General features: G+C 43.2%; 1 protein-coding gene across 4 annotated transcripts in view; it reads right to left on the reverse strand.

Annotated features, from left to right (window-relative positions):
* The window catches only part of TUFT1 (tuftelin 1), a 44,864-nt gene that overhangs the window by 6,947 nt on the left and 11,440 nt on the right, over window positions 1-26,477 (reverse strand). For 3 of the 4 annotated variants that reach the window (XR_569771.2, XM_008695650.2, XM_008695649.2), the window contains exons 2-7: window positions 13,820-13,921; window positions 9,734-9,820; window positions 9,086-9,175; window positions 7,280-7,345; window positions 3,710-3,823; window positions 56-184 (exon numbers count right to left, since the gene is read on the reverse strand). Coding sequence is in view for 3 of the 4 variants with exons in the window: in XM_008695650.2 (XP_008693872.1) it covers window positions 56-184; window positions 3,710-3,823; window positions 7,280-7,345; window positions 9,086-9,175; window positions 9,734-9,820; window positions 13,820-13,921 (588 nt within the window). In the remaining variant the exon portion in view is untranslated. Of the gene's footprint in view, window positions 1-55; window positions 185-3,709; window positions 3,824-7,279; window positions 7,346-9,085; window positions 9,176-9,733; window positions 9,821-13,819; window positions 13,922-14,323; window positions 14,399-26,477 lie in introns of all 4 variants that reach the window. The other variant, XM_008695651.2, reaches the window with a different exon arrangement.

Here is a 26,477-nt window from a genome sequence, read left to right on the forward strand (position 1 = left end):
CCCCCCCCCCCCCCCGCCCGCCCTTAGGCCCTGAAGGCAGAACTCCCACAATTACCGCCTGCATGCCTAGCAAGCGCTTTTGGAGCTCTCCGACGTCTGCCTCCTTCTGCCCCACTCTGTCCTCCGCTCTCTGAAGGGCCACTTGACTCTGTTCCGCTTCTCTCTGGTACCGGCTGAGTGTGACCTAAGACAGAATGGGGATGGGTCAAGGAGGTGGAGGGGAAAGAACAAACATGGATAAAAACCTTAGGAGAAGGGCACCTGGGTGGCTCAGTCAGTTAAGCAGCTGCCTTCGGCTCAGGTCATGACCCCAGCATCCTGGAATCGAGCCCCACATTGGGCTCCTTGATCAGCGGGGAGCCTGCTTCTCTCTCTCCCTCTGCCTGCTGCTCCCCCGCTTATGCTCGCTCTCTCTCTGTCAAATGAATAAATAAAATCTTTAAAAAAGCAAACAAAAAAACCTTAGGAGAGAACCCAGGACCCTGGGCACAATGATGGGAGAAGGGAGGCACCCCTCTCTTTCCCATTCATGGTTCCAGGACGACTTGAGAAACTAGCAGGTATCTCCATTTCCAGGGTTAACTGGCACATAATTGATCAAGCTCTACTTTCTTCTTCTTTTTTTTTAAGATTTATATATTTATTTGAGAGAGAGAGTGCGAGGAGTGGGGGGTGGGGAGGGGCAGGAGAGGGAGAGAAAGTCTTAAGCAGACTTTGCACTAAGTGCAGAGCCCGACCTGGGGCTCGATCTCACAACCCTGAGATCATGACCTGAGCTGAAACCAAGAGTCCCTTAACTGACTGAGCCACCCGGGCACCCTGATCAAGCTCTACTTTAGAGTAACATCTGGACCCAGAAGCGCCTTCCAGATGGCAGTATTCTTCAACACCCCCTCCCACGTTGGTCGGGGCCACCCCAGCTAACCCAGCGCTGTAGCCTTCCTACAAATGCAAACGCCAAGAATCCAGGGGAACACATCTCCACAACCTTCCCTCTGTGTCCCCCCTCTTCCCCACCCTCACATCAAGCAATATTACAGCCTGCATATAAAGGCCAAATGGCATCTGGCAGGGCAACTAAGCACCAGGAAGAATTGCTCCATATCCAAGATGATAAGCCAATCTGGGAGGGACAGAAGCAGAATTTTAGAATGAAAAATTAAGGAAGAACTTGCCTCTCTTCCTCCCACATGCCAACTTCAGGTCTCAGCTTAGATACCCTTTCCTCCAGAAGGCTCCACGCCCGGTGAGGAGTCCTTCCATTGTGCGGCCTTCCCTCTTATAGCATCAAGTGGATTTTGCCCAGTCACTTGTGTGCCCTCCCCAGTGGGCCGTCAGCAGGGACCTTGGGTACCATTACACTTCCAGAGCTCAGCGCAGTACTTAGCACACAGTTAACGCTCGCTAACGTGAGTGGAATTGGTATTCATCCAGTCCAACAGTCAACTGACCTACCCAAGGTACGCAGCTAGGGAATAACAGAGCCAATGCTAAACACAGTGACTTCCTCATCCATTTCAATTCTTCCCAGCTACCCCACACGGGCTCCCCAGTCAGTTACTAAAAAAGAATCCACATAACCTCCCCAAAGCCCCTGCCGTCCTGGGAAAACAGACACCGAAGTGGCCAGTTTGTCTGACTCCTCCCAAAGTCAGAATCAGGGAAGAGAAAGCAAAGCACAGGATGATGTGTGATGGGACCCATCCACGCCGCACGCCAGCCCCGTGCAGAGCAAACTCTCTGCGACCCCTTCCTGACAGCAAGCTGCTGCTGGGAGACCAGGAAACCCGCGCTTCCTGGCAGGTTGTTTTCCTGGTAATTGACAGTCTTGCCCTTGCTACCTCCTGGTTCAGAAAAGTACATCAGAGAGTCACATTCACTAGCAAAGACTGAGAAAAGCCTCCGAAGGTCCCATATCAGCCTGGAACAGGCCAGCCCCATGGACAGGAACACAAAAGCAAAACCTCTCATTTCTGTACATAATACTGCACCCAGGCTGATGTGTACTCAGAGCACAAAGTTAATGGGCCCTGGGCTGATCCGCACACTCTGCTGTGGGATCACAAAGGAAGGAAAACATACTCCTCGGCCACATCTGTCCCTGTTGCTCCAGTCAGCAATGCCCTGAAGGAGCCTCTTAATCATAACAGGGTGTGCCAGCCAACCCAACAGTGGGAACAGCAGGTGCTGCTGACCAAGGGTAGCCCCTTCTGAGGGAGACTGTGGGCAGGTGGCCACTGCTGTCAGGGACCTTCTGGCCTTAGGCTTTTACTCTGGACCCTTTTGTTAGAGCACTGAAACCCAGAGCTAGCAGACCCCTCCATGGATGGCCAAAACCAACCACTGCTTCACAATGCCTCTCAGTGTAGAAATTGCGTTCCAAAATGCAGAGTCTGGTCAGTGCCACAGCCTCAAACTCCCGTTCCTCCTTGTGTACCAAGAAGGGAGGGAACAGCTGGTCACCAAAATGAGACACCGTCAACCCAATTATCCGAACTGCGGAATCTGAAACAGAGGAGGCAAACTGCTTTACGGCACAGCTACTTTGTTCTGAAACCAAACCAATCGCAGTATCACGCTAAGTCCAAACTATTTAGGATAGGAAAACCCACTTAACTAAACTGATCACTAAGAAAAATACAGGTTATCTTATATTTCTAAAATCCTGCAGAGTAATAAATATCTTACCTCACCTAATTCACAGACCACACTTGCAAGCTATACTTAAAATGACCCATTTTTACATAATTTGGAACTGATACTTAGGTTAAATTACTTGCTCAAATAATTGATCATCTCTAAAGGCAACTGATTATCCCTGTGCCCTCTTTCTGCCCTCAATAGCCCTCTCAAAAATTCTCTCTCTTAGTCCCATGTAAGAGAAGTACTCAGTCTTCTTCCTACGACCAGCTCCTGGCATGCCTGGGCAGGGCATATCCCATCATGACGTATTTGTAACACAGAACTACTTTACATGTGGATGAAAACAGCAGATAACAGACGGTTACTCTCACACAGAAGCCTAGTGTTTTCCCAGCGTACCTCATTTTATACTCAGAATTTTCTGGAAAGTATAGAAGACCACATACTTTTTAATGGGGGGGGGGGCTTTCACCCTCTACAGACTTTGGTACTTTTTTAATCTTCCATAATAATTTAGTATTACTTCTGTAACAGTAATTGAAATTGCTCATTCAAGATCACGAAGCTCTGCATAGTAAAATCAGGACTTGACTTCAAGTCCCCTGACTCCATAGGCACAGATCTTTCTACAACCACACTGTTGCATCCACTCATCCAGTTCACACTTAAGAGGTACCCACCTTACGTCAGGCGTTATGCCAGACGTGGGGATGCAGGGTGACCTTGACAGCAACAGTCCCTGCCTGCATGGTGCCCAGAGCCCAGTAATTTATACTGTGGTAAGAGTAACGACCCCTGAGTCACCTGCTATCCCAGACCAGCACGACCACTCAACTTCGGTAGAGAACCAAGTGCCAACTTTTAACCGTGGGCTAGCCTTGAACAGCAAAAACTATAAATGTCCGGGAACGCAGAAAGCAGACAGGAAAGTGCCCAGGCCTCAAAGCCCAGCCTCTCCAGTTGACGGCACACAGCCAGAAAGACATGAAGTCCATGCTAAGTCACTGGCACCGAAATCCAGCAGCCCAACCCTTGGGGCACTTTCTCCTCAAATCCCAGATCTTACCTCAAAAGCCGCACGGTCTGACTGGTGCTGCCGCTCAACCTCCTGCAGCTTGACAAGCAGGTCCTGCACGGTCTTCCTCAAGCTCTCAGCATCTTCGTTTATGTAGGTGTCTACCTACAGCCAGAGCAGGGAAGAGAAAGTGAGGGCCCTGTGTCTGTGTAAGAGAAGGTCCCCTGCACACACACTTGGGTCCTCTTGTCCGGACCACCCTCACATCACTCAAGGCGAGAGTTAGTCTTGGGTACCATATCCTAAGGAACTCAACTCGCCTCAAATCACCACGTGATTTTAGGACACACTCAGTAATTTTTATACGGGTTATCAGCTGATTCACAGGTACGCTTATGCCAGCCCCCCCTGTAGGCCCTGCTTCCGTCGGACTGGAGTTCTCTGACAGTGGGGACGAGTTGCCCTTTAGACTACAGGGCCCAAGGGCAGGGGCGGTGCCGCACCCGAAGGCACATCTTGGTCTTCGGTGCATCTGGCACAGAAATCAGCATACAGAGGGCTACTGATGGACAGGCAGGTTTAGAGCAAAAGCACCCAATGACTCCAGGAATCTGATCCGATGTGAGAAAAGGTGTCTTTATCGAGGTTACCACGAGTCTCTCCCCAGACACACCCAACCGCAGGTTGGTGGTTAGTGCTGAGCTGGCATGTGGGGTCTTGCCCCCACCTCCGCCGCACAGGCACCAGACATTTCAGTTACCAGCTCCCAGCGGGTCTGACAGAAAAATCTTTCCCTGTCTTGCACATTAGGAAGCACGGAGCTCTCAAGTAAGAGGCGGCCAACAGGGTCCCAGTCGCTGTGCGACTACTGAGTCCGACGGGCCTTCCTCTATCTGTGAAGCAGCGAGAAGCCTCCTTACCGTGCCCTGCCTTACAGGCTGCCTCCAAAATAAGATAATTTCCAGGAGGGCTGAGAGCTTGTCAGAAGACAAAGCTGAACAAATAGCACCAGGTGTTATAACCTGTTGCCGGCAGCACATTTGCCAAACATGGTGATCCAGGGGAAGGGAGAAGATTCAAATTGCACATCTAACGAGAGTGGCTAGAGCACAACACGCCGAAGCCCAGCCGTCAAGAAGCGATCCAGTCGACTCCCCTAGATCTGCACTTAAGCTGCCGGGCTGGTAAGAACATTTCAAAGGCTCCTGGAGCATAACCACTGTGTGCTTGTTTCAAATGGTTTCATGACATGGAAAATTGTCAGGGTATAAAATGAAGAGAAAAAAGGTAGTTATAAAACTTTGCATGTAGGAGTCAAAACACACTAGATTTAAGCACAGCAACGTGGGTAGATGCTATAAAGGGACACGACAGAAATGTAGCACAAATCCATCATGAAAATTGAAAACATACTCATAGGCATATCTAAATCATACACTGAGTATATTAGAATGTATACCTTTTGGCTGGGGAGGGGAGAGGAAAAAAAAAAAAAGTAAAAAGGCTTTATGAGACCAGAGATGATAATAACCCCTGAATGGATGGGTAGATCTGATTCGGCCCTGCGTTCAAGGGCCAGAAAAAAAAATCCAAAACCAAAACTAAACAAAAACCCACCCAAACAAAAGAAACAAACAGAAAGAACTGCTATATACAGTATAATCTCGATATTATCATACATATATTTGCATTTCAAACTGTGGTTTTTCTGTGGGTAGATTCGAATGACATTTTTTTCTTCTTCCACGTTTCTGTGTTTCTGAATTTCCTAAATTTTCTACAATAAGCATATCTTACTACATAATCACAAAAAATTTAATAACAAAGGCCTTCTGTTTTTAAATAAGTATAGCCACGTTTATTTGTCAACTCTACCTCAATAAAGCTGGGGGGAAATTTTTTTCAAAAAGGACAGCCACGATGAGCATTGGGTGACACATAGGGTTGCTGAGTCACCACATTGTACACCTGAAACTAATATAACACTGTGTGTTAACTACACTGGAATTTTTTTAATAAATAAATAAATAAAGACAGCCATGGAGAGAAATACTACATGTCATTATTCAAAAGAATGAGGTGGATATACATATACTGACATAGAAAGAAGGCTATAAATTTAATGAACTTTAAGTTGATAGAAGGCTATCAGTTTAAAACGACTGAAAAGCAAGCAAGGAATAATGTATTTATCATGACCCTGTGCAAAGTGTGTGTATATTACACACATGTATTTATACATGTCTCTATGGTGTGTGTGTATATATTAACATATATACAAACATACATGCATTTGGTATTTAGATAGGTGGTCTGTGTATAGAAAAATACACTAGCAGCGTGCCTGGCTGGCTCAGAAGAGCATGAGACGCTTGATCTCTGGGGCGTGAGTTCAAGCCCCATGTTGAGTGTAGAGTTTACTTAAATAAGTAAAACTTTACAAAAAATAAAGAAAAATACCCTAGAGGGGTGCCTGGCTGGCTCAGTCAGTGGAGCAGACGACTCTTGATCTTGGGGTTGCAAGTTTGAGCCCTACCTTGGGTGTAGAGATTACTTAAAAAAAAACTTTTTTTTTTTAAGATTTTATTTATTCTTTTGTCAGAAAGATAGAAAGAGAGAGAGCACAAGCAGTGGGAGTGGCAAGCAGAGGGAGAAGCAGGCTCCCTGCTGAGCAAGAAGACCCATACAGGACTCGATCCTGGGACCCCAGGATCGTGATCTGAGCTAAAGGCAGACACTTAACAGGCTGAGCCACCCAGGAGTCCCCAAAAATAAAATCTTAAAAAAATAGAAAAAGAAAAAAAAGAAAAGAAAAATATGCTAGAACACTGATACTCAGCTTTGGCCAGACATTAGAATCACCTGAAGAGATATTTTTTCTTTTTTCTAAGATTTTATTTTTAAGTAATCTTCACACCCAATGTGGGACTCAAACTCACAACCGCAAGATCAAAAGTTGCACGTTCAGAGTGCCTTCAGGGCTCAGTCACTTAAGCCTCCAACTCTTGATTTCAGCTCAGGGCATGATCTCAGGGTTGTGGGATTGAGCCCCAAGTTGGGCTTCACTCTGAGTGTGGAGCCTGCTTAAGATTCTCTCTCCCTCTCTCTGCCACCCCCTCAATCAATTAGAATAGAATAGAATAGAATAGAATAGAATAGAATAGAATAGAATACAATACAATACAATACAATACAATACAATACAATACAATAATAAAATGTCATACGCTCTACCCACTGAGCCAGCCAGGCTCCCCCTGAAGAGCTTTTTAAAGTCCCGATGCCCAGTCCACACCTCAGACCAAATAAATTACAATCTCTTGGGCTGGCACCAGGCTTGTCTCCTTAAAGCTCCCAGGGCCATTCCAATCAGCAGCGAAGGCCAAGAGCACTGCTCTAGAAGGATCCACCCACTTCCATCTGTTAACAGTGTATCCTTCAAAGGAGTGGAACTGGGGAGGGAGAATTTCCGGTCTGTATGTTTCTCCGTTGTTTGAAATTTTTACAGCAAACGTTACTCTTCTGTTTAGTGAGACAGAACGAGCAATAACAAGGGGATCAGGGGGAGGATACCCGCCTCCTGGCTATGAAGTAGTTACCGCTCTTTTCCCTGTTACCTACCTCAGGTGGGCTGCTATACCGGGTCGTGGAGCTTGGGTTTAATCCATTTGCCTTTTCTAACACCACCTGTTCAAAGAAAAATAAAATTGGTAGTTAAAACAGCCCAACCAACCAACTTTAAAACATTAATCTCCGAAGATCACAAATCTGAGATAGAATAAAAGAAAGAGGCGGAGGAAGACAGAGAAAGAAGAGGAAGGGGAAGTGAAGGAGGGGGAGGAAGAAAAGGAAGGAAGGTGAGTTGGAAGGCAGGCGGGAAGGGAAAAAAGACTGAGGGCTCTGTGGAAAATGGAGACGAGGGGGAGTGGAGAAACGTGTGTGGCCTTGAAAGGGAACATTCTAGCCCTGTAGGGAGGATGAAGGGAGCCTCGGGCTAAAACCTTTCCGCAGACAGGAAAACATGCAGGCTGACTCCTGGAAGCCCAGGGAATACAAGCAGCTGCCTGCCACCAACAAAGAGCCTCCGCTGCCCCTCGGGGATCCTGACAAGGTTTGACGAAGCATAAAGCGAAAGGTGAAGCGGCCTTTGCTGCAATCCCTTCCAACCCAAAGCCTGATTATTCATCATACGACTGCTGGTCTGCGCAAGCAAGGACCCTGGACTTTTGGGCCAGTCTCTGAGCACGTCAGGCTCTTCAGTCGCCTGACAAAGCACCTCCCAGCGGCCAGAGGTGAGCTCCGGAGGTGAGCTCCGGCAGTGCAAGTCCTGCCTTCGGTCACAGCGAAACCAGTTAGGGGGAATCGCCACACGAGCCTCGCCGACGCTCGCGCCAGAGGGGAACCTCGCTGCCACTAGCTGCCACGTCTGTTTCCCTCAGGAGAATGAGAGCAGGGGCTACTGCAGAAAGACTAGCACCCCCATCCCTGACCGAAATGCAAATGAAGGAGATAAAACTCAGCGGCTGAAGGAGGATGAGGGTGAAATGGAAGAGACAGTTCTGTTCTCCTGAGGACACTTCTAGCCTCCAATTTTAGAAAAGCCAAAGAGCAAGATCCCAGCGTTATCCATCCAGCTCAAGAAGATCTCTTCAGTAGGTTCAATATGACGTTTACTGATGACCTTCTTCATCCTTGACCCTGTGCTGAGCGTGGGGTTACAGAGATGGGGGTGGGGTGAACCCGTAACCCGAGGAGTTTCTCATGCCAGGCCGAGACAGCTACATACACAAATCACAGACGAGGACCGAGACCTCCAATTCACACCACAGCGTCACCCCAATTAAGCAAGATCGCCTTATGAGAAGTTTGCATTTATGGGCAATTGTCTGCTTTATAAGACTCTGTTGAGGAAAGATGATCACAGAATCCTCGCAGAGAAGAGGTTTTGCGAAACTTAATGGTAATTTTATTTACGTAAAGTCCATTTTTTTTTAAAGATTTTATTTATGTATTTATTTGACAGACAGCCAGCGAGAGAGGGAACACAAGCAGGGGGAGTGGGAGAGGGAGAAGCAGGCTCCCAGCAGAGGAGCCTGATGTGGGGCTCGATCCCAGAACCCCAGGATCACGCCCTGAGCCAAAGGCAGACACTAAACGACTGAGCCACCAGGCGCCCCCCATAGTCCATTTTTATACAGTGTTTTTGGAACAGGTACCCTTCTATATAGGCTGATACGTGTAATCGCGAGTGCCCACCTGCTGGAGAGCACTAATGAGGTCGTGAGTGCTCTGAGAAGCCAACATGGCCTGTACTCGCACCTTTCCTGCCAGTGGGGGGAGACTCAGCACCCACTGCGTGACTGGCAGATGGGACTGCCCGGCACAACCTCTTCAGTGAGGATCCGACCATTGACCATTTCCTATTACCTGTATCTCCTGTCCCTGGAGAGAATCTCCTGGATCTCTGTCAAGCTTGCTACTTATGTCCTCCCGGAGCTTCTGCAGGCAGTTCCGGGCCTGGGAGGGGAGTGCAAGAAGCCTTAGCTTTGGGAAAAGGAAAGAGAGCATACCGACTCACCCAGCTTTGTGCCCATCCCCGACCCATACTCCTCTGAGCCAGGTACTGTCCTTAGCACTGGCTGGGGAAGCAGGGACCCCAGACAAGTGGGGCTGCGGCTCAGTGCCTCCTACACACACAAGAAACCCTGCCCTGCCGGAGCTAACATTCATGTTGCAGAGACACACAACGCAAAAGGCAAACAAGTGAAACATGTAATATATTATTACATGACAGTGAGTGCCAAGGAGCCAACAGGAGCCAGGGGTCAGGAAAAGCTGGGGAAAAGAGATGGGCAGTTTTAGAGACGATGGCTGGGGCAGTGCTAGGCACATGGTAGTCAATAAATATGTGTTGATGAATGGATTGGTTGATTAATGGAAGGGTCGGAGATAATATTTGACTCAAGGGGCCTGGTGGCACTTTGGGTAGGAAGGGAGCAGATGGGAGAGAACCAGACCCCACAAAAGAAGGGAGCCAAAAAAATGGGAGGTTCCCACAGTGGGAGGGGTGCCCACCTCCTGGATATACTGCACCTCACTCTTCAGCTGGTTGATATTCTTCTCATGGATCATCTTATCTCCAGACCTCCCCTTCAAGTACACCTGCAAGAAAGAAAACAATACTATTTAGTTAAGGAACCTCCTGGTAAGTTAATTCCACATAGACAGGTTCATACATTGCTGGTGGGAAGGTAAATTATTACTGCCCTTCTGCGTGGCAATTCGATGATTCAAATCAGAAGGCTTAGGACTATGCTTACTCTTTGACCTATCAAATCTCCTTCTGGAAATTTATCCTAATGAAATACCTTTAGCCAAACTGGCATAAACACTCACAGATATATGTAAATTTATGCAAAGGAAGTTGTAAAAAGATCTACACATTTTTCTCTATACATGCTTGAATCTTTTACAATTAGGAAAATATTTATTACCTATATTATAAAACACATGTACAATTTAGTAACATGTTCAGCAAAATATTGTTTATGATTGCAAAAATGGAAACAGGCATAATGTCCACAATGGGGGATTAAATTGTGGCATGTCTATAACAGCATACTAATGCAACCAGTAGAATTCCAGACATTTACATTTATGGACACAGAAGATGTTATAAACCAACATTAAAGTGTTGCGGGGGGGCAAGCAAATTGCAGAATAGAATGTATATAATATAATTTAACTTCTGAAAAAACACACACATATAGGAAAATGAGAGGATACACGATAAAGTAGTAACAACAATGATTACATCGAAAGAATTATGGGGTAGTTTTGCTTTCTTTAAGGGCCACGCAATGACTGAATAAGAAAAAGAAATTAATTAAAGGCATTCAGATTGAAAAGAAAGAGGAAAACTATCTCCATTTGCAGAACACGTGATCATTTATATAGAATACGCTAAGGAATCCACTAAAAAACTAGTAGAGGTTGTAACAAGGTTGTAGGATATAAGATCAATATACAAAAAATAACTATTTCTAACCACTAGCGAGGGACAATCTGAAATGAAATTTAAAAACAATTCTATTTATAATAGCAACAAAAACAAAAAATACTATGTGGCTGGAGCTAGAGGGTATTATGCTAAGTGAAATAAGTCAGTCAGAGAAAGACAAATACCATATGATTTCACTCATATGTGGAATTTAAGAAACAAAACAGATAAACATAGAGGAAGAGAAGGAAAAATAAGATAAAAACAGAGAGGGAAACAAACCATAAGAGACTCTTAACTTTAGGAAACAAACTGAGGGCTGCTGGAGGGGAGGTGGGTAGGGGGATGGCATAATTGGGTGATGGGCATTAAGGAGGGCACTTGATGTATTGAGCACTGAGTATTATATGCAACTGAAGAATCACTAAATTCTACTCCTGAAACTAATAATACACTGTATGTTAATTAAATTGAATTTAAATAAAAAGTTTAAAAGAAAAAATTCTTAGAAATAAATTTAACAAAGTTGAAGACTTGTATTCCGAAAATTATAGAACATTGTTGAAAAAAAATAAAAGAACGCCTAAAAAAATGAACAAACATCCCATTTCCATGGATTGGAAAACTTAATATTGTTAAGATAGTAATACTTCCCAAATCGATCTACAGTTTCAACATAATTCCTATCAAAATCCAAGCTGGCTTCTTTGCAGAAACCGACAAACTGATCCTAAAATTCATATGGAAATACAAAGGACTCTAAATAGCTAAAACAATCCTGAAAAATAGCAAAATTACAAACATTAATAAACATTAACAAAATGTGTATTTTTTTTTAAGATTTTATTTATTTGCGAGAGAGAGAGAGAGAGAGAGCACAGCGCACAAGCAGAGGGAGAAGCAGGCTCCTCGCTGAGCGGGGAGCCCAATGCGGGGCTCAATCCCAGGACCCTGGGATCATGACCTGAGCTGAAGGCAGATGCTTAACAGACTGCGCCACCCAGATGTCCCAATATTAACAAAATGTTAACAAAAATCACAGAGCTACAGTAATTAAGGCAGTGTGGAACTGGCATTAGGAGAGACACATAAAACAGCGGAATACAAATGAGAGTCCAGAAACAATAATAATACAATAAAAATACACTAAACTGATTTTTGACAGGATGCCAAGTCAATTCAATGGGGAAAGAACAGTTTTTCCAACAAATGATGCTGGTATAAATGGATATCCACATGGAAAAGAATGAAATTGGACCTCTTCTTTATACCATACACAAAAATTAATCCAAAATGGATCACAGACCTATTCGTAAGAGCTAAAACTATAATTCTATGAAGAAAATATAGGAATAAATCTTTGTTGACCTTGGGTTAGGCAAAACCTTCTTAGGTATGACACCAAAAATACAACAAAAGAAAAAAATACAGAAATTGGATTTCATCAAATTAAAAACTTTTGTTTCAAAGGACATCATTAAGAAAGTAAAAAACAGGGGCGCCTGGGTAGCGCAGTCGTTAAAGCGTCTGCCTTCGGCTCGGGGCGTGATCCTGGCGATCCGGGATCGAGTCCCACGTCAGGCTCTTCCGCTGTGAGCCTGCTTCTTCCTCTCCCACTCCCCCTGCTGTGTTCCCTCTCTCGCTGGCTGTCTCTCTGTCACATGAATAAATAAAATCTTTAAAAAAAAAAAAAAGTAAAAAACAAAGCAAAACACAGAGTGGGAAAATTTTTTTAAAATATTTCCAAGTCATATATCATAAGGGTCTAGTTAGTATCCAGAATATATAAGGAACCCTTACATCTCGAAAATTAAAACACGATTGACTTCTTTTAACAAAAATGACAATGTTTTATTTATAATTTTCATACGTCCAAACTCTTTTTGGCAAATTTAATTAATCATCATTAAAAGTTTTTTTTTTTTATTATTCGTTGCTATTTAAAAATTCAAATATAGCAAAGGTAACACCATGGAAAAGTGTAGCCACATTCATCACTTGTACCTACATAGAAACTCTTTAAACACAATTTAGTTTTTAAATGGGCAAAGAATTTGGATAAATATTTCTCCAAAGAAGATACACAAATAGGCAATAAGCAAATGAAAGCATGTCATCAGGGAAATGCAAATGAAAACCATAAGATATGGCTTCACATGCGATAGGATGGTTATAATCAAAAAGACAGGTAACAAGTGTCGGTAAGGGTATAAAGAAACTGGAACCCTCCTACGTTGCTGGTGGGAGTATAAAATAGAACAAATGTGTTGAGAAAAAGTCTGGTAGCTCCTCAAAAGATTAAATATAGAATTACCAAATGACCTAGCAATTCCACTCCTAGGTATATACCAAGAAAACTGAAAACATATGTTCACACAAAAACCTGCACTTGAATATTCATAGCAGCATTATTCAAAACAGCCAGACAGCAGAAACACCCAAATCTTCACCAACTGATGAGTGGGTAACAAAATGTGATATATCCATTCAAGGGAATGTTATTTGACCATTAAAAGGATTAAGTACTGACATATGTTACAACACGGCTGGGTCTTGAAACTATTAAGTGAAAGTGATAGAAGTGAAAGAAGCTAGACACAAAGGCCACATGTTCCAGGATTCCATTTATGTGAGACAGAGACAGAGAATAGATTGGTGATTGCCAGGAGCAGGAAGGAGTGACTGAAAATGTTCTGGAATTAACAGTGGTGATGATTGCACAATCTGTGAACATATTAAAAACCTGATTTGTACACTTTAACGGAATCGATTGTATGGTATATGAATTATATCTCAAAGAGCTGTTTTTAGAAAAGGAGTAACAATAATTGCTTTATTAAACAAAAAAAAAAATAGTAAGTTCCCTAGACACACCTGCCACCTGTCTCCACCACCTCCAGCAGCTAACTATGGGTAGGGGGGTAGGCACCTAGAAAGGGCATCTCATCCATCCTCGTGCCTGGGGCTGCATTGCACACACTGACTACGGTCTCCTGGTGTTAATTAGGATCTTTCCAGGAAAATACCCAGGAACTAGCATTACAGGTCTGGTTCCTCCTAGTCAAACCACAGTCAAACCCTGTGGCAAAGTCAGCTGCTCCCTCTCGCACGCCTGTGAGGAGGAGGAGGGGAGAGAGAGAGGGGAGGTGAACTAAGCTTACCTTAATGATCTCCTCATGTCCATCATTGGACTCCACCAGTTCGGAGGCCAGGGAATGACCGGTTGAGCGGCCAGACACCATCGCGTAGGTCTTCCTGCCCGCCTGCCAGAGAGAGAAAGAGAAAGAGAGAGAGAAATGGCTCAGAAATCATGACAAGCCCAGAACTTCTGCCCCTTGACCAATGCAGAATACCTGCTCCCCAGAAGACGTAAAGGGTTAGTCTGATTTTCCCCTGTGAAATTCACTTCAGAACCTGTACCAGAGCCACACAGCAGCCACACCGGACGGGGAAAATTAGCAGAAACTGCAGGTTAGTTTTACTTTCAGCGGGGTCTCCCCATCCGCCAAAGCAGTGCACAATGCCGAGGTCAGCTGGTGTGTCTGAAAGGACGTGATCCTGAGCAGCAGCAGAGACGGTTCCAGGCAGCACTGGCACGGGAAGTCAGCGGCAAGGAAGGAGAACTGGCTGAGGGAGAGGCCTCACGCGTCCAGAAATCTCGGTACCTTCTGGGCTAAGTGTTCAAGTTCATCTCCTGTCAGCTCACTCTGTAGAGTCAGCCTGAGAATGTCCACGCTGCCCTAATAATGGCAATGACAGCAACAATAACCCCTTACCTTTACAGTCCACTATTGGCACAGGGACACTTTTGCCAGCCCTGTGGAGTGGGCCTTCTTATCACCACTTAACACACAGAAAAGCCGAGGTCTGGAGAGGTGACATTAGCTTGCCTAAGATCAGCCACTCCTGGGTGGCATGATGTCTCAGGGTTCTCTGACAGTGCTCTTTATACCACACCAGAGACTACAGAGCACGCTGCTCCATGCAGTTCCAGAAGGGCCGGCCACCCCGGTCCTCAGATTACAGCACACTGCACACATTCCCGTTTTCCCAGCCTTGGAGAAGGCATCCCCAATCCAGGGTTCCTACCTGACAGCCAACCAGAAAGCTACCGACCAGGATATCCTTCCTGAACCGAACTACAGGACAGCAGCTGAATCCAAACCCCCCACCTTGTTTTTTTTTTTTAAGATTTACTTATTTGAGAGAGAGAGAGAGTTGGGGGGCAGAGGGAGAGAGGAACTTAAGCACTAAGCACGGAGCCCAATACAGGGCTCAACCTCACCACCTGACCATCTGACCTGGGCTGAAACCAAGAATCGGACACTTGACTGTGCCACGCAGGCGCCCCCAAACTCCTATTTTTATAAGACATACAGAAATTCTCCAAATGAAAGAAGGTAAGACCATAGGTATCTATCTACAGATGAGCCTAATTTCAAAGGAAGAAGATTTTCTTTCCTAACTCAAAGAAGGTTTAAAAAACAAACAGAGGTAAACAGAACACATTGAGAGGGAAATCATATGGTAAAAGGAAAAAGCAGATGCTGGAGATTTGGGGAGATAACAACATTGAGAGGGCAGAGAGGACCAAACCCCACCAATAACCTGTATCATGTGTAGAGCTGGATGAGAGATTTAGCCACGCTGGGCCTCCGGCTTGCACCAGAGAAATAAGGAGTTGGACTCAATATCTCTACGGTCCCTTCCAGCTTTGATACCTTGAGAGCATGAAAAGGGAGTATATGCTTCCCCGAAGCAATGATGAGAAGATGGGTGCTAAGCTACCCAAGGATAAAAGTGACCTTGAGGTCCAGGAGCAGAAATGCCATCTTACCCTTAACAGGTTTTAAGGAACCCTCCTAACATTCCAAATGTCTGGTGGAAGGAAAGGAGGAAGAAAGAATGTGCCCCCCCAAGGGAGCTGGGAGAAGCTTTTCCGTGCAGGGAACAGTCCTTCCTATTCAAGGAAGAGAACTCGGGAGAGAAGAAATCAATCTCTGTGGTCAGACATGTAACTTTCGGTGCTCTCCTTATAAGATTGCAACACTACCCTCCGACACTACTAGGGGGTTTTTGGTGAAAATTAACTGAAAGTGTATGAAGGTCGTCCGCTGCCACATAAGAGAGAGGTACTCAAATATTAACCTCCTCCTACTTCTTGAACCCAAATTTGGGACAGATGGTAGACACGCCCACATGGCCCTTCAGCCTTCCCAATCCTAGCAATGTCGCTGCTTTTACAGAAACACTTAATTCCTACCAAATACAAGTTAGATCCTTAGTGGGGGCATTTCAGGCCCTCCAGAGCCTGGGTCAACTCACTTCTTCTATTACTGCTTCTCTTTGCTCCCGGTCCAATACATCCCAGGCTTTTCCACCTCAGTGACTTGCTTTCACCATTTGCCTTAAATGTCCTTTCTTCCCATTTTCACATGGGGCATCTGCAAGGCCCTCAAGAGTTCACACTGAAATGCCACATCTTCCATGACACATCCCTACATCCAGTGGGAAACCTACCTTCCCCGCCCTGAGCTCCCTCAGCCACAGGGCCTCCCGTGGCACCTGCCTCTCAGTTATTTATGTTCCATGAGGAATTGCCCCTTCTGTTAACTCCTTGTGGGCTGCTGTCTGCCAGAGTCCGCACACAGGTTAAGTATTTTCTGAACGCATATGAGTGCTCCATGACACCTAGGTCAAGAGAACATTACACAAGAAAGAAGAGGAAATGATTTCAGAATAGCCAGAGTGGCTGCCAACTCTTTTCCCCAGGACATACACAGGCACTTTGGTTAAAACATCTCTCCATACCTGGAGGCAGTTGGGGAAAGCTGGGGCATCCCTCAGCCAAAATAAAGGGGTTATTATTAGCTAATGAAGATCATCAAGTCTGGTTTATTGTATGAATCCAGGTATTCTAATTGAAAGAGCACAGACGACTAGGCTAGATGGGAGCCTATGAGAGGTCATCTCACCCATACATGTTATCAGAAGTCCAGGTGGACAGGATAAAGCATGCAACTTGCAAAAGTACTTAAAGAAATAAATGGCTGAAAACCTTCCAAATTTTACAAAAGACAAAAACCCACAGATTCAAGGAGCTGAGCAAATCCCAAACAGGATGAACCCCCAAATCATGCCAAGACACATCATAATTAAACTTTTAATAACTAAAGACAAAGAAAAAATCTTTTCAAGTCAGAGAAAAAAATGACACCTCACTTATAAGGGGAAAACATTCTAAATAAAAAGCAGATTTTTCATCATAAACCAAGAAGGTGAGGAGAAAATGGCACACTATTTTCAAGTACTGAAGAAAACCTCTTAATCAACAATCCTATGACCAAAATATCTTCTTCAGGAATGAGGGGAGAAACGAATGTTCTCAGCTAAAGGAAAACTAAAGAGAATTTCTCACCTATATAGCTACACTGAAAGAATGGCTGTAGGAGAATCTGGGTGGCTCAGTCGGTTAAGTGTCCGACTCTTGATTTTGGCTCAGGTCATGATCTCGGGGTCATGAGGTCAAGTCCCACATTGGGATCTGTGTGCAGTGTAAAGTCTGCTTGTCCCTGTCCTTCTGCTCCTCCCTCCACTATCCTGCTCTCTCTCTGGAATGAATGAATGAATGAATGAATGAATAAATAAATAAATAATTTTTTTAAACAGGTGGGGCATCTGGATGGCTCAGTTGGTTAAGCAGCTGGCTCTTGATTTTTGGCTCAGGTCATGATCTTGGGGTCCTGATTCAGCCCTGTGTGGGCTCGGCATCCTATGTCAGGCTCTGAGTTCAGCACAGAGTCTGGGATTCTCTCCCTTTCCTTCTGCCCTTCCCTGCATCGCAAGTTCTCTCTTCCTTTCGCTCTCTCTCAAAAAGAAAAAGAAAACAAAAACAAAATGAATGGCTGTAAAAGGTCTTCAAACAGAAAGGAAACAATACAAAAGGAAGTTTGGAACATTAGAAAGACAGAAACAACATGGATAGCAAAAACGTCACTGAATACAATAGGTTTTCCCTCTCCTCTTGGGTTTTCTAAAATACATTTGATGGTTGAACTTAAAATTACAACACTGTCTGATTTGGTTCTAAATGTACACAGAGGAGGGGCCACCTCAGTGACACAGTCGGCTGAGCTTCCGACTCTTGATCTCAGCTCAGGACAAAATCTCATGGTCGTAAGATCAAGCCCCACTCAGGCTCCACACTCAGTGGAGAATCTCCTTGAGATTCTCTGTCTCCCTCTCCCTGTCCCTTCTCCCACTCTCTCTCTCACTCTCTAAATAAATAAAATCTTTAAAAAAATAAAAATAGGGGACACCTGGGTGGCTCAGTCAGTTAAGTGTCCGCCTTCAGCTCAGGTCACGATCCCAGGGTCCTGGGATCAAGTCCCGCATCGGGCTCCTTGCTCAGCATGGAGCCTGTTTCTCCTTCTGCCTGCTGCTCCCCCTGCTTATGTTCTCTCTCACGCGTGCGCTCATTCTCTCTCTCTCTCTGACAAATAAATAAATAATCTTTTAAAAATAAATAAAAATAAAAGTACATAGAGGTAATATTTAAATTAATTTTATTATGAATGGGAGAGGGTAAAGGAAGGTAAGGTTTCTATACTTCACTCAAACTGGTAAAATGGCCCACTGGTAGACTGTGAAAAGTTATATTTATATAAGTGTAATACCTGGAGCAATAATTAAAATGTCTATACAAACAGATAACACTCAAAAACAACAAATGAATCAAAATGGAATGCTAGAAAGCTTTCAAGTAACCCATAGGAAGGCAGGGAAAATAAAACAGATAAATGAAAAATAGAGAACAAAAAAACAAAAATAAAATGGCAGCTTTGTCATGCCAATAATTACATTAAATGTAAGTGGTCTAAATACACCAATTAAAAAACAGAGATTGGCAGAGTTGATTTAAAAACACAAATCAATACATGCTATCTAAAAGAAACATATCTAAATGTAAACATATAAGCAAGTTAAAAGTAAACGGACGGGGGGCGCCTGGGTGGCACAGCGGTTAAGCGTCTGCCTTCGGCTCAGGGCGTGATCCCCGCGTTATGGGATCGAGCCCCACATCAGGCTCCTCCGCTATGAGCCTGCTTCTTCCTCTCCCACTCCCCCTGCTTGTGTTCCCTCTCTTGCTGGCTGTCTCTATCTCTGTCGAATGAATAAATAAAATCTTAAAAAAAAAAAAAAGTAAACGGACGGGAGGGGTGCCTAGGTGGCTCAGTCATTAAGCATCTGCCTTCGGCTCAGGGCCTGATCCCAGGGTCCTGGGATCGAGCCCCACATTGGACTCCCTGCTCCACTGGGAGTCTACTTCTTCCTCTCCCACTAGCCCTGCTTGTGTTCCCTCTCTTGCTGGCTTTCTCTCTCTCTGTCAAATAAATAAATAAAATCTTTAAGAAAAAAAAAAAAAGTAAACGGATGGGAATAGATACATCATGCAAACATTAATTAAAGGAAAGCAAGAGTGGCTATATTAGTATCAGATAAAGTAAACTTCAGAGCAGAGAGAATTACCAGAGACAGAGAGGGTCACTATATAATGTAAAAGAGTTAATCCACAAAGAAAACATAGCAATCCCAAATGGATATGCACCAAACAACAAAGCTGGAAAATATGTGAAGAAAAAACTAAAGAACTAAAAGGAGAAATACACAAACCCACAATTATAGTTGGAGACTTCAACATACATCTCTGAGCAATTAATAGAAAGAACTAGGCCAAAATGAGCAAAGATACATAAGAGTTCAACAACATCACCAACCAACACCATCTAACCAACAGTATGGAACACTCCCCTCAGTAGCAGAGTACACATTCTTTGCATGTACCTATAAAACATACATTAAGATAGACAATAATTTGGACCATAAAACAAACCAACAAACTTGAAAGAACTGAAATCATACAGAGCATGTTACCTGACCAAATGGCATCAAACTAGAAATAACAGAAAGATAAAAGGAAAAATTCTAAACACTAGGAACTAAACAACATACTTCTAAATAATTCTTGGGTCAAAAAGGAAGTCTCAAGGGCACCTGAGTGGCTCAGTCGGTTGAGTGCCTGACTTCAGCTCAGGTCATGATCTTGGGGTCCTGGGATTCAGCCTTGCATCCAGCTCCATGATCAACAGGGACTCTGCTTCTTCTCCCTCTCCCGCTGCCCCTCCCCCTACTCAGGCTCACTCACTTTCTCCCAAATAAAAATAAAAATAAAAAAATAAAGAAAACATTACATATTTAGTAATGTAAAGAAAAAGGAAGTCTCAAGAGAAATTTTAAAAATCACTGAACTGAACAAAAATGAAAACACAAAATGTCAAATTTTGTGGGACATATCTAAAGCAGTTCTGGGGTGCCTGGGCAGCTCAGTCAATTAAGCATCTGCCTTCAGCTCAGGTCATGATCTCAGGGTCCTGGGATTGAGGCCCGCATTGGGCTCCCTGCTCAGCAGGGAGCTTTCTTCTTCCTCTCCCTCTGCCCCTCACACTCACTCTGCTCTCTTTTGTAAATAAATAAATAATCAAATAAAGCAGTTCTGAGAGGGAAAATCAAAACACTAAATGTAAACATTAGAGGGGCACCTGGCTGGCTCAATCAGTAGAGCATGCAACTTTTTTTTTTTTTTTTAAGATTTATTCATTTATTTTAGAGAGAACGAGAGATAGAAAGAGAGAGAGAGCATAGGAGCAGGGGGAGGGACAGAGGGAAATAATCTCAAGTAGACTCCCTGATGAGCAGGAGCTGGGATGCAAGATTCAATCCCACTGCCATGAGATCATGACCCGAGCAGAAATCAAGAGTTGGATGCTCAACCGACTGAGACACCCAGGTGCAGAGCATGCAACTCTTGACCGTTCAAGGTCATGAGTTTGAGTCCCATACTGGATACACAGATTACTTTAAAAAATAAATAAATGCATACATTAGAAAAGAAAAAAGCCTCAAATGAACAATGTAGGCTTCTCACTTTTAGATAAAGAACAACAAATTAAACCCAAAGTGGGCAGGAGGAAGGAATTAATACAGATAAGAGAAGAAATAAATAAAATTTAACACAGAAAAGACCAAACATAATTTTTTTTAAAAGAAAGAAAAGTAAGGGTGCCCGGGTGGCTCAGTTGGTTAAGTGACTGCCTTCGGCTCAGGTCATGATCCCAGGGTCCTGAGATGGAGCCCCACCTGGGGCTCACTGCTCCTCAGGGAGCCTGCTTCTCCCTCTCCCCTCTCATGCTCGCTCTCTCTCTCTCTCTCAAATAAATAAATAAAATCTTTAAAATAAGAAAAGAAAAAAAGTAAACAATATAGACCAGTATCTCTCGTGAACATAGAGATTCTATTTCTTAATATTTTGTTAGAATATGGCTAAAAGACATGAAAAGACATTTCACGGAAGATATATAGATGGTGAATAAGCACATAAAAAGATGTTCAGTCATTAAGGAGAGACACATCAAAACCACAGTGAGATACCATTATACACCTATCAGAATGGCCAAAACAAAAAACAGTGACACCACCAAACACAGGCAATATGGAGAAAATGGATCACTCCCACATTGCTGGTGGCAATGTAAAGTGACACAGCCACTTTGGGGGGAAAAAAGATTGGCAGTTTCTTTATATATATATATATATATTTTTTAAGATTTTATTTATTTATTTGACAGAGAGAGACAGCGAGAGAGGGAACACAAGCAAGGGGAGTATGAGAGGGAGAAGCAGGCTTCCGGCCAATCAGGGAGCCCGATGTGGGGCTCGATCCCAGGACCCTGGGATCAGGCCCTGAGCTGAAGTCAGCTGCTTAACGACTGAGCCACCCAGGCGCTCCTGGCAGTTTCTTTAAAAACTAATCATACAAATACCGTATGACCTAGCAACTGTACTCCTGGACATTTATCCGAGAGAAATGAAGACTTACGTTAATGCAAAAATGCGTACACTGATGTTTAGAGCAGCTTTATTTGTAATACCACAAAACTACAAACAACCCAGATACCCTTCAATAGAGACAACAAACTGCGGTGTATCTGTAGCATGGACTACTTACTACTCAGCAAAAAAAGAGAACAAATTATTGATGCATACAACAACAGTTCCCAGAGAATCATGCTAAGGGAAAGAAGCCAATCACAAAAGGTTACATATTGTATGATTCCATTTATTTAACATTATTGAAATGAAAAAATTATAGAAATGAAGAATCAATTAGCGGTTGTCGGGAGGTAAAGAGAAGATGGGGGTGAAAAGGAAGTGCATGTGGGCTCCAACGTGAAGTATCTTTGTGCTGGTGGACATATGCTGTATCTGGACTGTACGGTCTATTCTGGTTGTGATAGCATGCTATAGTTTTGCAAGATGTTACCACTTAGGAAAACTAAGTAAAGGGTATAGGGGATCTCTATTATTTCTTATAACTGTATGTGAATCTACAATTATTTAACAAAAATTTAACATGTTCTGGGACAAAAACTGAAGAATATAATGAAGAAAATAAGTACTTATAATCCTACTACCCCAAAATAGCCACTATTAAAATGTTAGTGTATTCCTTATAATTTTTCTACGCATATTTGTTAAAAACATACTACCTTACAAAGTTATATACTTGCTTTTTCCCTTTAATAGTTCATCATTAGGGGCACCTGGGTGGCACAGCGGTTAAGCGTCTGCCTTCGGCTCAGGGCGTGATCCCGGCGTTATGGGATCGAGCCCCACATCAGGCTCCTCCGCTATAAGCCTGCTTCTTCCTGTCCCACTCCCCCTGCTTGTGTTCCCTCTCTCGCTGGCTGTCTCTATCTCTGTTGAATAAATAAATAAAATCTTTAAAAAAAAATAGTTCATCATTAATTTCCATATACTCAACATTCTTCAAAATTGGCTTTTAATGGCCACTAGTACGCCACTGAATAGATTAAATAAAATAAACTTAGGTATTCAAAGTAAGCTCCCTCTCTTGCCTCCATTTTTGTAGATTACTGCCAAATTCTTTTTATTTCTTATATATTTAATTTTTTTATTTCAGAAAATATATTTTCTTTTGACAGAATGAGATGATACACTGCAGTACCCAGATGACCACCAAATTTATTGCCTGGTCCATTACCCCTCAACCCCAACTGACTTTCTCTCTTCTTTGCAGAAAAAGAATCACATTTGGAACAGTTGGACCTGTGCTCAAACACTGACTCTGGCTTTCATTTGTTGTGTGTATTGATTTATTCTCCCTCAGCCTTAGTGTATTAGTCGGTAAGATGGACCGTATGCTGCTTAAGTGAACACACAGTGACTAAAGCACATAAACAAAAGTTCCAGCTCCTCAAAATTTGATGGAATGCCCCTCTTCAAAATATTTGCTATAGCATATGCTTGCTTATAAGCTGAAGTAAAAGTGCCTTGTTGGAAAAAGGATGTATATTAACTTCTACCTCACACCATATACAAGTATCAATTTCAAGTGGATTGCACATTTATTTATTTATTTAAAAGATTTTATTTATTTATTTGTCAGGGAGAGAGAGCATGAGCAGGGCGGAGGGGGAGAGGGAGAAGGAGAAGCAGGCTCCCCACTGAGCAAGAAGCCTGATGAGGGTCTCAATCCCAGGACCCCAAGATCATGCCCTGAGCCGAAGGCAGACGCTTAACCGCCTGAGCCACCCAGGCATCCCTGGATTGCAGATTTAAATGTAAAAAGCAAAAAATATCTTCCCCATAAAAAATTTGATAAATTGGACTACATTAAAACTTTGAACTTTTATTCATCAAAGGATACTGCATGACAATCCACGGAGCAGAAGGTATTCACTCAGAATATATCTGGCAAAGACTATTCAGAATATATTAAGAATTCCTATAAAACAAAAAGACTAAATACAACATGGTATCCTGGACTAGATCCTGGATCAGAAAAAGTACATTAGTGGAAAAACTGGCAAAATTCATATAAAGCCTATACTTTAGTTAATAGTCTTGTACCAACATTAATTTTCTTAGTTATGACAACGGTACCATGGTTATATAAGATGTTAACATTGGGGGAAACTGAGCGAGGAGTATATGAGAATTCTCTGTAATATCTCTGCAACGTTCCTATAAACTTAATAGTATTCCAAAATAAAAACTATAGTTAAAGAAAGAGAGAGAGAAAGGGCAAAGAGGGAAAGAAAGGGAGAGAAAGCAGGTGCCCAACAGAAAAATGGGCAAGAGACTTCAAAAGACCCATCATATAAGAGGATATCCAAATGGCCAATAAACATCTGAAAAAGGTTCAGTCTCATTAGTCATCGTCATCAAAGAGTTAACTACAAGGCAATACTACAAAATACCCATCAGAATGACTACAAATGAAAACAAAAAACAAGTGTTGGGGGCTACGGAACAATCAGAACTCTCCTACACTGATGGTGGGATTGCTCGTTACCATAATCTCCTTGGAAACATCTACCAAAGATGAACATCTGCAAACCCTGTAACATAGCAATTCTACTCCCAGTTATCTACCCAACAGAAATGTATACCTATGTTTCCCCTACAAACAAAAAATTCTACCCATAAAAAAAGATACTAGAATGTTCACAGTAGCATTTCTCATAATAGCCAAAAATTAGAATTTATCCAAATGTTCAATAATAAAATGGATAGGGGCACCTGGCGGACTAAATTGGTAGAGCATGCGACTCTTAATCTCAGGGTCAAAAGTTCGACCCCACGATGGGTGTGGAGATTTCTTAAATACATACATACATACATACATACATAAAACCACATTTTTTTAAAGATTTTATTTATTAGAAAGAGAGAGAGAGAGAAAACAAGTGGTAGGGAAGAGCAGAAGGGGAGGGAGAAAGAGAGAGAGAGAGAGAAAGAAGCAGGAAGCCCAATGCAGGGCTTGATCCCAGGACCCAGAGATCACAACCTGAGCTGAAAGCAGATGCTTAACCAACTGCACCACCCAGGTGCCCCTAAAGATTTTATTTTATTTTTTAAAGATTTTATTTATTCATTTTAGAGAGAGAGAGAGATAGCATGAGCGGGAGGAGGAAAGGGGGAGAGAGAGAATCTCAAGCAGACTCCATGCTCAGCATGGAGCCCAACACGGGTCTCAATCCCAGGACCCTGAGATCATGACCTGAGCTAAAACCAAGAGTCAGACACTGAACTGACTCTGCCACCCAGGGGCCCCTAAAGATTTTATTTTTAAGTAATCTCTACACCCAAACCCCCAAGATCAAGAGTCATATGCTCTTCCAACTAAGCCAGGTGTCCCTAAAGCCCCATTTTTTTTTTTTTAGATTTTATTTATTGGACAGAGAGAGACACAGCAAGAGAGGGAATACCAGCAGGGGGAGTGGGAGAGGGAGAAGCAGGCTTCCCGCCGAGCAGGGAGCCCAATGCAGGGCTCGATCCCAGGACCCTGGGATCATGACTTGAGCCGAAGGCAGATGCTTAACCGACAGAGCCACGCAGGCGTTCCAAACCACATTTTTTTAAAAGATGTATTTGTTTATTTTAGAGAGAGAGTGAGCAAGGAAGCATGCTTTGGGAGGATGGGTAGAGGGAGAGAGGATCTTAAGCAGGTTCTGTGCTGAGCACAGAGCCGGGCACAGGGCTCGATCTCATGACCTAAGCCAAAACCAAGAGTCAGATGCTTAACCAACTGCGCCACCCAGGCACACCCTAAAACCACATTTTTTTTTTTTAAGAAGAGTAGAATGGATATAATTAAAATTGGGATATAGCCATACAATGGAACAGTGTACAGCCATGAAAAAAAACGAGCTACTGTACACACAACACGGATAAACTTCACAGAAATGTTAAGCAAAAGAATTCTGACACTAAAGTATACTATATGATTCCACTTACATAAAAAGTATAAAAACAAGCAAAACTAATATATACTTTAGAAGTCACGATAGTGGTTACCCCTGAAGGATGGGGGTAGGTACTGACTCGAAGGGGATAATGACTAGAAGTGGGGGCTTCTGTGGGGCTAATGATTCGTTTCTTGCTCTAGATGCTGCTGCTCTCCCTGCTTGTACTCTCTCTCTCTCTAACAAAGAAATAAATAAAATCTTTTTTAAAGAAATTTTAATGTATAAATAAATAAATCAGTTGGTAGAAAGATGGGACATATGGATTGATAAAGCAGAGGTTTGGTCTGAATATAGGGAGTTGGGTCAGGTAAGTCAAGTCATTCACTATCAAGAACTATATTGTCCAGGGGCGCCTGGGTGGTGCAGTCGTTAAGCGTCTGCCTTCGGCTCAGGGCGTGATCCCAGTGTTCTGGGATCGAGCCCCACATCAGGCTCCTCCGCTGGGAGCCTGCTTCTTCCTCTCCCACTCCCCCTGCTTGTGTTCCCTCTCTCGCTGGCTGTCTCTGTCAAATAAATAAAAAAATAAAATATTAAAAAAAAAAAAAAAGAACTATATTGTCCAATATGGTAGCCATTAGCCACATGTGGCTATAGACCACTTGGAATGTGGCCAGTCCAAATAGAGATGTTCTGTACAAAGTCATAGTACAAAAAATTGAATAATTTCTTTTTATCCTGATCACTTGGAATGATAACCTTTGCATATATTGGGTTAAATAAAATCTATTATTGGAAAAAATTTTAATGTAAAATTTAAAAATACATGAAAGATGTTCAACCTTACCAGTAATTAGGGAAATGCTAGTTAAAACAATAATGAGTTATCATCTTGGGGAGAATTTCATTAAATTGATAGATTTAAGAAGTGTAGTGGCGCCTGGGTGGTGCAGTGGGTTAAGCTCTAACTTTGGATTTCAGCTCAGGTGAT

Source organism: Ursus maritimus, unplaced genomic scaffold (genome assembly GCF_017311325.1).
Source record: "Ursus maritimus isolate PB19 unplaced genomic scaffold, ASM1731132v1 scaffold_12, whole genome shotgun sequence".
Taxonomy (NCBI): domain Eukaryota; kingdom Metazoa; phylum Chordata; class Mammalia; order Carnivora; family Ursidae; genus Ursus; species Ursus maritimus.